Below are 12337 nucleotides of genomic sequence, written 5' to 3' on the forward strand. Positions count from 1 at the left end.
ACACAGGTGACACTGATCCTGCTTAAATGCAAATGAGAAGGAGCTAATAGGGAAGGAGACATGGAAATACAAGTGACAGAGGGAATGACTGATGGAACGAAGAGGAAATGGGATCCAGACACCATCATAAAAGAAGACAGATGGCCGCAGAAGTTTTAAGAATTCTGGTTTTCAAAATTTTATAGTTTCCTTATCTTACATATTTGAGGAAAACATTGTAAAATTAATATTAAGCTTTAGTTCATCCACGTGAAAAATGATCTTTTCACAATTTAGTTAATTAAAATAGTTAATCCCTGAATCTGGTAATAATTTCTTCTCTATGTTTTTATTCATCTCCACATTTTACTGGCCACATTCAGCATTTATGGTTAGAGAAATTATATGAGAGATTCAATAATGAGAATCGGAGTGACAAATGTGTGACCACGGATGCCGGCAGCCTTTCCTAGGGGCCCGTGGCAACATCTATAATCGCTCAGTCGGTCCCACTAGATTCAGGCGCAGTCTCTGAATCCTTCTGTAAAATAGCTCCCCACTTGGTCATTCCTCAGGTCAGAATTTTAAATGCAGCTGCCATTCTTGATTAAGAGGCTAATTAACCTCCTGGGATCAAACTCCAGCCCAGAAGCCAGGTGGGGTGTCTCATAACTATCTATGCAGATTTAGGGGCTCTTCTGCTTGGACCAGACCCCCATACTGTCCACCCTCCTGAGACTTGCCTTCTCGCCAAACTCTGGAAGCCTGAACCTCAGCTATCTTCCTCATCTGGAGTGGGCACATGTTATTTCTTTTAATCTGGTGTCCAGCCCTGGTCTAGCTCCAACTCCTCTTCTGTTGGACTGGCCTTTGGTCCTTTCTCTTTTGACATCTGACCCTGATTTGGCCTTCACTGTCACCTCCACGGATGACAGCTGATGACAATGGCGCCCTGCTCTGTGGTTTAGAAGAGTCAGCTGGTTGTCTGGATGGCTCCCTGTAGGGCCACGGCTTTTTCTCTACAACCTGTTCAAGACTTCTTCCACACCAGTTTATCCACAATCCCTGATGGGCTGCCTTTTCCTGGAGAAGTCTCCCCTCCTAGTGTTCCACCTGGCCAGTTCCTGTTTCTCCTTCTGTCTCGGTGAGCCCATCACTAATGTCCTTCAGGACCCCAAGTCTGATTTGGAAACCCTCTTCTCTGTGCCCTGTTCTGGGCACCTGCTGCAAACATGGTGAGGGCTTGGTTCCTGATCATCTCTCCAGCTAGACAGGGAGACAGGTCTCTGTGTCTCATCCTTACACAACAGTGCTGGGAATATAGTGGGTGGTTAAGAGCAAGTTCTTGAATGGATGAATGAATAGATTACAGAATGTTGCCGCTAGTTTCTTTCTCTCTCTCTCTCTCTCTTTATTTATTTATTTATTTATTTATTTATTTATTTATTTATTTGTCAGAGAGAGATAGGGCATGCACAAGCAGGGGGAGTAGCAGGCAGAGAGAAACAGGAATCCCGATGCGAAACTCGATCCCAGGACCCTGGGATCATGACCTGAGTGGAAGTTAGTGCTTAACTGACTGAGCCACTCAGGTTTCCCTCTTTCTCTTTTTCTATGGACTTTTATTTTTCCTTTCCAAACCTTTTTGCCCACAACTCTATAACAAGAGGGCATTACTTGTTTGCTTTATTGTACTTACGGGTTTTTAAACTCTCATTTCAGGAAAAAGCCAAAAAGAAAAAAAAAAAAAACAACCCACATTTGTATCTATGTTGCGCAATGGATGATAACCACTAGAAGAAAAGAATGAACCATTTCGGAAATACAGCAAAAATTCACTAGTTCAGGTGGCAAAAATCCTGAATTTCTAATACAATGCGTGAGAATTCTCAATTCAGCAAACTTTCTCTTTATAGTGCAAATTGCTTTTTTAAATAAGAGCAGAGAGACTATCTAAAATATTTAAAACAAATTCTGCCCTCCTTAGCACTTCAGGAATACTGATGAATATTTAGGTATATGCTAATTACTTGTCATTTCTCTCCATTCACTAAAATAAATGCCACTCCTAAGAACCTCCGCTGGTGAATCATTTGTAAAATATACTCCACATTCCCCATCAAGAAACCCAAACTCCTCTAACTCCTGTTCACTACTGACCTTGGGCAGCTTTGTCTCTAGCCACTGGCACTCTGAGCTTGATGTTTTTAGAATCCTAAACACATCAACTAACTCACAGCTCCCAGATGCTTTTGGTCGTGTTCCCAGTGCCTGGAAGCCCCCATCTAGATTTCTTTAACTGTGGCCTGTGATTTCTCTCATTCTGCTCTGTTTTTTCTGAATCTTCTGGCTGGACTGAGTATCTTTCTTTTTTGCTCCCCAAACCCTCCACATAATGATCCTATCACTTTTCCAGGAACAGAAACTGAATCCTGCTCACCATGGGGATCCCTGGCACCCAATGTAATTCCAGACATTAGAGTAGATGCCTGGTACTGACTGAAATGGCTTTGAACTCCACAGCTCCCTTGGAAGCTCCCAATAAACACTATTAACATGAACATTATTTTATGATTGAAATGGGACTTTGACCTAACGGACCAGAATTAGTGAGATCACACTTCCTGTTGATATTGTATTATCTATATCAAGGGACTTCCATGATAATTCAATGGAACAATGCACGTGAAAATAGTTTGTTAAGTACTAAACAGCTGTGAACAGTTGTTTAAATTTCTATTATTGAACTAAAATCACATTAGTTGCACAGTGTTTTCTATTATTGGAAGTTAAGATTCTTCCATGTTTTTGTGGGCAAGAACTAGATTGTGTTAAAAAAGACATGACTTTAAACCAGATCATCTTTACAAGCGATGCAAAGGGGAATTCTGCTCAGAGCAAATCAAGAAAACTACAAGGAGAAATTGTGGGTATGAGGTGTCTTCCTCATGAAAGTTTAGGGTATTTTCTCCAGAACACATTTCATAGTGACAGTGAGTATTAAACAACCTTGGGCAAAGAAATCTTCATTCAGGGGCAGTAAGTTACCTTCTTGGAACTTGTAGGTATCAGTAATATCCTTTATGCCATCTCCTCCGACGTCTTTGGTCACAATCAATTTCCCAATGTGAGTGGTATCAACAGTTTCAACCACATGAGTGCCATCTTTCTTGGCTGTAATGTAAATGAGATCACTGTTGACCTAAAAACAGGAGAAAAGAGCGTTAGCTACCCTCTGAAGTCCTTGTCATCAAAATCTCTCCATGGTGTAGCCGTCCGGGATCCCTAGAGCGGACATGTTCTTCTCTTCAACAACACTGGATTCACAGGGCTGAATTTGTTTTAAAATGAACCTGAAGGACAAGCTAGCTTATTTTAGTCATCAGGCGTTATAAATGAAGAGTATTTGGATATTGATTGTTTAAACATCAATCACTTCTTTCTCCCCTTTTTCTTGCTGGTGAATTCTACCTCTTCAGAAAGGAGCCCAAACCATCACACCCGTTACTTTCCCAGACTGTTCTTAATCTGGCTGTGGATTTGTGACCTCCTTCTGGGAAGAAGAGGAAATCTGCTGGGTGGCTTCTTGGAAGGATTCTTCTTTGTTATAAAAAGAGAGGGTTTGCCCTTCCCTTCCTGCTTTTCAATGTTTTCATGTGAAGTGAGGAGATGCTTGGACCTTCTGTAGCCACCCTGGGCCAGTGAAGAGAAACACTGCCAACAATACAAAGATGGCCCTGTGGAGAGATAAGAGGCACCCGAGGACTTAACAATGCTTACAATAAGTACCTGGGGTGGGGGGATGCTGAAGAAACCACGAGAGCACCTGGGGCAGTGAGGTGGGGTGGGGCAGGGTGGGAGGGTGGCGAGGAAGTAACAGCCAAGTTGAAAGCTGGAAGATGCATGGGAGTCAGCGAACTAAAGGAGTTCATGTTACTGGTTCTTACCAACCAATCTATAGAAGCTCATGAAAGAACACAAGGAAATTTCTGGAGGTCATGGCCGTGCGTATTCCCTTCATTGTGGGGAAGATGTCACAGGTGTATGCATATGTCCAAACTCATCAAGATGTATCTATTAAATATGTACAATAGTTTATATTAATCATACCCTGTTAAAGCTAAAAGGAATAAAGAAAAAAAATGGAAAGAGGAAGGTGGTGACAGGCAGAGGGACTGCCCCACCACAGTTCTGAGAGGGTGGATCAGGGCCACGCTGGATTAGCTGCAAGAACCTTGGGTTTTGATCTTGAATGTGTACTTTTGGAAAACTACCTTATCCTCTCTGAACTTCAGTTCCTGTTTCTATAAAATGAAAATGGTTATACTTGCTCTGCCAATCTCATAGTAACGTGTTAGCGAGACAGCACCAAGTGAGCTAGGATCTCATGAGCATGACTCGTAAACTTTAAAACTGAGTGAAATGTAATGGTTTTTATTAGGCAAGGGGGGACTTGATGATAAAACCCTAACTTTCAAAGTTGAGGTTACAAAGAGCAACTTTTCTCTACTTTCTCACAAAATGTTCTGAATTTACATGGACTCTGACCTCTACTGAGGTGAAAGCAAGTAGCCGACATTTACTGAAGAGCCACAAGGTTTCAGGGACACTTACAAATCATTTAATCTAAACCTCGCAGCAATAACCACCTGTGAGGTATGTATTCTTATCCCTGTTTTAGAGATGAGTGTGCCAAGTGGGCTAAGAAGGGTCAGCAAAGTGTTGGTGGTCCCATAGCCGGGAGTTGCTACAGAAGGAAACCCAGGGCTAGCCCATAGCCTGTTTCCTGACCTTCACCCTGGACTGGCCCATTCCCTGACCTTCACTGTGCATTGCCTCTCCCACACAACCCTGCTGCACCATGAGGACTGCCATGAGGTGGGGAGATGGTTTCATGCTTGGGGTACAAGTGATCCCATGCATGGGGCTCAGATATCTGAGGGGTGATAAATGGTGACCTCATTCTTCAGCAGAATAATCCTGGCTTTGTGGCACTAGCCCTAGGATGTGCAAGGCCAAAATTTGAATTTAGGAATCAGGATAGGCCATGATAGGGTAGACATCAGGGATATTTGTCATTTGGGGGGGGGCGGAGTAAAGCTTCCTGAGGATTTTGGCTTTCCCTCTGGAGAAGGCCATGGGAGCACAAACAGCCTCCTTATGCGCTTGCAAATTATAGCAACAATGCTGATAAATATCCTCTTAATAAGCACCCTTACCACAGTTTACAGTTTTCCAGGGAGAGGAGGCTAAATATGCAAGTGGCTAAATCATTGTCTTCCCTTGAATGTAGAGCTTAGGAAATTTATGAGGGCTACAATCTCAGGCCAGCCCAGCAGCACTGTCCCTTGTGGAGAGAGGCTAGGAGAAACCCACATATGAAATGGCGCTTGCATATGTATGTCATGGGGAGGGGGAGAGAAAGTATTCTTTCTGATCAACATTAGCAAACTTTCTTTTCAGTTTCAGCCACTAGGGCAATGGTCCTCCAACCTGGCTGTGTATGAGCCACTGAGGGCTTAAAAGAGTAATGGTGCTAGGCCCCCAGCCAACGCCAACTACATGTTGACGGCAGGCAGTACGTGCAGGTGATTCTGGAAAGAATATTGGATCTATACTGGATCTATACTCTGTGACTTTGGGCAAGACTCAATGTCTCTCAGCTTGGGTTTAATAATGCCACTCTTGCAGGGTGGAAAGCTAGATCACTGCTGGAAAAAGCCCTATGTTGAAGGCTAACTTCTTTTGAATGAAAAGGAGTCTTAATGGCCATCTAGTCCTACCCCTATGCCCACCCGCCTGTGGGCATGTAGAACCAGGGCATCCCAGCATGGAGTCTGGTGCTGGTTTCAGCCCACCACACCTTTGTCTCTTTGTCAGACACAGGAACTAAGCCTCTGGTCAGGTACTTACTGAGTTCCAGAGTCCCAGCAAAGGTGGGCTGGGGTTGCAAGCTGAGGGTTCCCTCTCTTGAGTTCAGCGTGTACCCCTGGAATATAAGCTTATGTCCACTGCTGGCAGAAGCTATGCTCATGACCATTAAGAATGAAAACTCTTTATACAGGATGCAGCAAGATTTGTTTTGCTCCTTTGTTCCCAAGTAGAGATAGCTACAAAAATAGGCTGTGGAGAGAAAGTGGTGCTCCTCTGAGAGTGCGTGGAGGCAGTGGGTCCATGAACCTGGTCCATGAACCTTCTGGCACAATTGCCATCCCTCTACTCTGTGCTTGCCATTCCTTCAGCCTATAGATGCTGGCTATGAGGCCAGACCCCTGTGTGTGTTCCCTGCTGCTTTGTCCCTGTGCCTCGTCTCTCCTACCAGGATTGCCAGCTCTGAGGACACCATTGGGATCCTATCCTAATCTCCGAGATTCTCTTCTTAGCAGGGTCCTCTGCATCTGCTCTTGTTTGCTTGCTTGCTTCATTCAGACATCCATCCATCATTCATTCATTCAACAAGTACTTATCCATGACTACTTTGTGCCAGAACTTGCTTTCAGTGATGACAATACTTTCATAGAGCTTATGTTCTGGAAGGGAGAGAAATAATAACACTAAGGCAGGGTAGAAGGATAAAAGCAACAGGTCAGGAAGTGAGATTTTAGGTGGGGGTGGGATAGGGTGAGTCAAGGCCTCTTTGAAGAGGTGACCTGAGCAGAGACTTGGATGCAAGGAGGGGTCAGGTGTACAAAGTGTGGGGGAGGGTAGGGAAGAGCTTTTCCAGAAAAAGGAACAGTATATATATTAGGGCTCAGAAACAAGACTATGTCTACATGTTGCCAGAAGGGCAAGGTCAGTATGACTGGAGGGAAATGAGCAAGGGACAAGATGGAAAGAAAGCCAGGGGCCAGATCACATAGAATCTTGTAAAGACTTGTGATCAATGTTATTGTAAGGGTGGTGGTAATCCTCTAGAAGGTTGGGGGCAAGGGAGTAATGTGTTTTATTTACATTTTTAAAGGATAATTCTGGCTAGTTTGTGGAGAATAGATAGGAAAAGGGTCAGAGAAGAGAGGGAGGTGGGCTAGGAATCAAGTTCATAGAGCTCACTGTTGTACAGAGTTCAAAGGAGAATAATCAGCATCACAGACCTGGATGGATGCATGGTATTTTTAGAAGGCATTTCTTTTTTTTTAATTAACATATAATGTATTATTTGTTTCAGGGGTACAGGTCTGTGATTCATCAGTCTCACCATAGCACACACCCTTCCCAAAGTCCATCATCCAGCCACCCCATCCCTCCCACCCCCTCCTCTCCAGCAACCCTCAGTTTGTTTCCTGAGATTTAGTCTCTTATGGTTTGTCTCCCTGTCTGGTTTTGTCTTGTTTCATTTTTCCCTCCCTTCCCCTATGATCATCTACTTTGTTTCTCAAATTCCTCATATCAGTGAGATTATATGATAATTCTCTTTCTCTGATTGACTTATTCTGCTTAGCATAATACCCTATAGTTCCACCCATGTTGTTGCAAATGGCAATATTGGGGGGTGTTTTGATGGCTGCATAGTATTCTATTATATACATATATCCCAGATCTTCTTTATCCATTCATCTGTTAATGGACATCTAGGTTCTTTCCATAGTTTGGCTATTGTGGACATTGCTGCTATGAACATTGGGATGCATGTTCCCCTTCAGATCACTACATTTGTATCTTTGTTGTAAATACCCAGGAGTGCAATTTCTGGGTCATAGGGCGGCTCTATTTTCAACTTTTTGAGGAACCTCCATGCTGTTTTCCAGAGTGGCTGCACCAGCTTGCATTCCCACCAATAGTGTAGGAGGTATATACCCTTAGAAGGTATTTCTGGCCATACATCTGGCAGATGCATGAAGAAGATTAAGAAGAGAAGCCAACCTGATTCTAAAATCATACACATTATTTGAATAAATGGATGAACTATTTCAGATCAGGATAGGAGTCCCCCAAATGGGCTAACAAGTGGTAGCAAAATAACCCTGAATTGAGCAGAAAGTATCTGTACCATTGGTATCCACAGTGCCTCTGGCCCACATCAAGGGAAATTGCTATGTAGCTCCTGAACAATGGAGCAATTACTGTGGCCCTGGGGGACCAGTCATCCTTGCTGTAGAAATCAGCTCAGAAACAGGGAGGGAAGGAGGAGTGGGGATGTGCTCGAGTGTGCATGTATGTGCAGGTTTGGGGTGGGCTGGTACAAAGGGGAGGACAGAGCCAATGAGAGGAAGCTAAGATGGAAGTGAACATGGAAACTCACGAGAGAACTCCACAGCTTAGCACTGTTCTGCTCTCTCCTCTCCCCCTTTAGAAGCCAAAGGCCACCATTAGTTGGGGAAAGAAAAGGCAGATGGGCTTACAGAATGGAGGTCCTCTCCATGGCACTGAGGGCATGAGAAAGGAGGAGTTAGAGAAATAAGCTTCAAGCCCTGGACGCAATCTAAAAATGTGAAGAATGCATTTCTAAAATACAGGAGGAGAGGAAATGGGGCAGAGATAGGATCTTCTCATGTACCTGCCTATTTTTTTAATTTTTAATTTTTTAAAATGAGTCTAGTGGATACACAATGTTACATAAGTTTCAGGTGTACAACATAGTGATTCAACTTCTCTATGCTGGGCTCATGGCAAGTGTAGCTACCATCTGTCACCACACAACACTATTACAACATCATTGACTATATTCCCTATGCTGTGCCTTTCATCCCCGTGGCTTATTCTATAACTGGAAGCCTGTATCCTCTGCTCCCCTTCACTTCTTATTTTGGATTTTGCTTTCACTAAAGGAGACCACGGTTCCGAGATGATCAAAAAACGTCAGCGAACATGATGTTTAATCCAGCCCGGAAGTGAGTAAGGAATGACCAGTAAGAGGCAAGAAAAGGCAAACTGGGCTGCCTGCCTGGGGTGTGACAGGCAGGCTTACGCAGCCAGAGGATGGAGCAGGGAAGGGAGGATGCCATCTGAACCTGAGTCATGGACACTCATTAAAGTTAAATACGACGCCCCCCATGTGGTCCTACTTTGGGCACCCTTGAGAAAAGATTCCTCATACACTTTCAACAGCTTGAGCATCTCTTATAAAGGGCTCAGCCCCGGGGCTCAGCCCGTGCCAAAGCAGCAAATCCTACGCTCTGTCAGACAAGTCTGCAGTGGCTGAGAGAGGAGTAATTATAATCTGCGAATCCTGATGACATGCACAACACCCCGATCTATATTTAATAATAGCAAAAAGCGTTTGCATTAACAGCTATTAGGCAATTCGCTCTTGGAAGGAGGTTGCTCCCTCTTTCTCTGCAGCAACAAAGCAAAATAAAAATATAAGAAACGTGGCTCTGTGAATTTTAGAGTGATTTCCCATTAAGAGGTTCTCCTAGCATCATAAACTATCAGTTGGCGGCTGGGGAGGTTGGATAAATTTCCAAATCCTGAAGTGAAATCGAGGGGGGATGAAATTCGAAATACAGTCTGCCTGTTTTCCCCAGGCTTCTAGCAACTGTAATGGAAGTCTCCATGTTAGAAATACTGTCCCCTTTGTGTATTCAAATTCCTGATCTTGCCGTCTGAATATTCGCGGTAATTTTACTTCCTAAACATTTCCGGATGCTCCCTCCTCCTTCCCGCCTCTTGCCATTTGGGGAGCTCGGCCCCGCCCTCTCCGGTGGGTGTGAGGCAAGCACAGGCTTCCCCCTGACCGCCCCCCTGGGGCCACCCCTTTCAAGCCCCAGCTCCACTGCGCTCAAGTTCCTTCTGCCCACATCTTCTATACCCCGGATATGCCACCTTCCGTGAGCCTGCACAACTTGTCATTTCCCTCACACACCATTCAGAAGCTCAGACTGTCCCCTCTGCCCCAGATTCTTTCCTTCCTCAGGCTTCTTTCTTACCCACTTGGACTGAGTAACTCCAAACTCTCTCTCAAGACACAGCTGAGGCTCCAAGGAGCCTCCGTGTCCCTCTCTCCATGTGCTCCCACAGTGCTCCTGTCCATCCGCTGTGGCTCTCACACAGGTGTCCTTATCATCCGTCCTCATGTCACCCTCCCTCCCTGATGGTGTCTTATAGCCTTTACTGTGCCACTCAGTTCCTGACGCGGGCTCCTCAATTAACGAATCTGTATGTATTAATGCAGATCATTCATCACCTACACGGCTCCTCTGACAATTAGCTCCACAGAGCCTCATGTACTACTGTTATTTAACCTTTAGTGTGCTATGTATTGCCACCTCCCACCAAGAATCTAATTTCTTTTTTTTTTTTTTTTCAAGATTTATTTATATATTTAAGAGTGAGAGCACCAGGGCGGGGAGCAGAGGCAGAGAGAATTTCAAGCAGATTCCCGTTGAACACAGAGCCTGTCCAGGGGCTCCATCACCCAAAACCAAGAGTCAGAGGTTTAATGGACCGGACCACCCAGGCGGCCCAAGTATCTAGTTTTGTAAGGGCATAGGATTCTGAGTTCCCTACAGGACAGTGCCCACCACATATTTATAATAGGGATTTATCCATCCCAGTGTAGCAGTAGAGGGTGGCAGTTACTGACTTGAGTTTCATTCAGTCCCTGCCTGGCTTTAGATCTTAGCATGACTGTTTATTAGTTCAATGACTATGGACAGGTTATTAACCACTCTGCCTCAATTTTCCTTTCTGTAAAATGGGAAGAATCATAATACCAATTTTGAACGTTGGCTAAGAGTCTCAAATGGTAGGCATAGTGATTACATAGTAACTATTCTGTATACAACAGACATTACTTCAGTGTGTTTATTGGTGAAATTGTACTCTGGGTAAATCCTGCCTCTTAGCCTCTCACATGTTTCTCTGCTCTTCACCGCCTGCCCTCAGCCTCCCAGCCTCCCAGGCTTCTCCTTTACCAATACCCTTTATATTTAATTTGAGTTTTAGAGGTCTCCTTGGTGTATTCTCTGCCTCATCTACTCCCCATAAACCCATGAAGTATGCTGCCTTCTAGCCGTCATTCCCTCCCTTCCCTATTTCAGCAGCTCTGCTTTCCCTCCCCAGTGATGGATGGCCCAGAGTGGCAAGAACTGGGCTGCAGTTCCCAGACTAAGACCCTGGTTGGGGTGTGTCTGGATTTTGTTTTTATGTGAACTGCTACGTTAGTGTCGGAGTAAACTAGTACGCTCTGAAATTTCAATTCATGGACTGTCTCCACCAATTTTTTGTTGAGGGATTCATTTAGTCACTTAATTTCTCAGGAGCAGTTGGTATCTATTTCATGGGTGCGAAGAACTTAACTAAGGTGAGTAACACAATTGCTTTTCAAGGAGAAAATCTCAAAACATCAAGGAGAGAAAAATGTTAAGTAAGAATTACATTTAGAATTAAGAGCCTGGAGGTGGGAATGATGTTTAGCCGACTTTGTAGACTTGAAACACATGCCACGGACTTGGGAAATTTAGAAGTCACAACCTGATGTCTTATTTTTCAAGTGTTAAGAAGTTCGGGAAGAAAGTGGCGCTTCTCTCCAGCTTACTACTTACCTCTGCAAAAACAAAGGGTGCATCAAACTGGAAGCAAATATGGCCATGCTTAATGGCTTGAACAGAGGCCGGGCCACACCGATACATCCCTGCATCACACAAAGGAAGGGAAACGTGAGTTTGTCATCTCCAGTTCTGTCCAGATACAGATATAGGCTCTGAAGAGGCAAGTGTTCCCAAGTTTATCATTGATATAGCCCCAATGCTTCCCTTGGCCAGAGACAGCCAATGACCAATGTGTGTCATCAAGAGGGCTTCGTTGGAAATGCCCCCTCAAACCAAAATACAGGGCATCATGATGTCTGTGTCTGGTCTCCTACCTGGAACACATACTTCAGACGCTTGTGCTGAGGCTGAGCTGTTTGCTTACAGAGGACTGATCCATTTCCCACCGGTCTCTGGAATGCTGGGGACAGTAATGTGTCCCCAGTGATTGTGTTATTGTTTGTTTTGATTTTTGTGTTTTGTTTTTGGACATTATGGATGGATGTCAAGTGTTAAATTGAGGAATCTGGACATCGATCAATGCCCAACATACATTCAGGAAGTCAGTAGGCACATGATTACTTTTATAAAGTTCTTTACATTTTAACCAGCTATCTTTGGTTAATAAGAGATTAACTGCCATTAGTCATCTCTGACGTCTCATGATACATAATTGAGAACAGAGAAAGTGTTGAACATTCTCCCTCAAAATCCAGCATAAATAAAGCATGAGTCTCTTATGAATAAGTTATGAATGTCTATGGATATATGCGTATATATACACACACGTCAATATCTCATATCAACACCTGAGGAAGTAAACATAATGTCCCCAGGCCACTGATTTTTATCATCCTATTAAAGAGAAATGGAGGCCTGTGATGTGATTT

The 12337-nt window shown here is 44.0% G+C and overlaps 1 protein-coding gene across 2 annotated transcripts in view; it reads right to left on the reverse strand.

Moving 5' to 3' along the window:
* The window catches only part of F13A1 (coagulation factor XIII A chain), a 167188-nt gene that overhangs the window by 33219 nt on the left and 121632 nt on the right, over positions 1-12337 (reverse strand). For both annotated transcript variants that reach the window (XM_046004210.1, XM_046004209.1), the window contains exons 10-11: positions 11463-11551; positions 3028-3181 (exon numbers count right to left, since the gene is read on the reverse strand). In XM_046004210.1, coding sequence (XP_045860166.1) covers positions 3028-3181; positions 11463-11551 — 243 coding nt within the window. The remainder of the gene's footprint in view (positions 1-3027; positions 3182-11462; positions 11552-12337) is intronic.

The sequence above is a fragment of the Meles meles genome, chromosome 5, assembly GCF_922984935.1.
Source record: "Meles meles chromosome 5, mMelMel3.1 paternal haplotype, whole genome shotgun sequence".
Lineage (NCBI taxonomy): Eukaryota > Metazoa > Chordata > Mammalia > Carnivora > Mustelidae > Meles > Meles meles.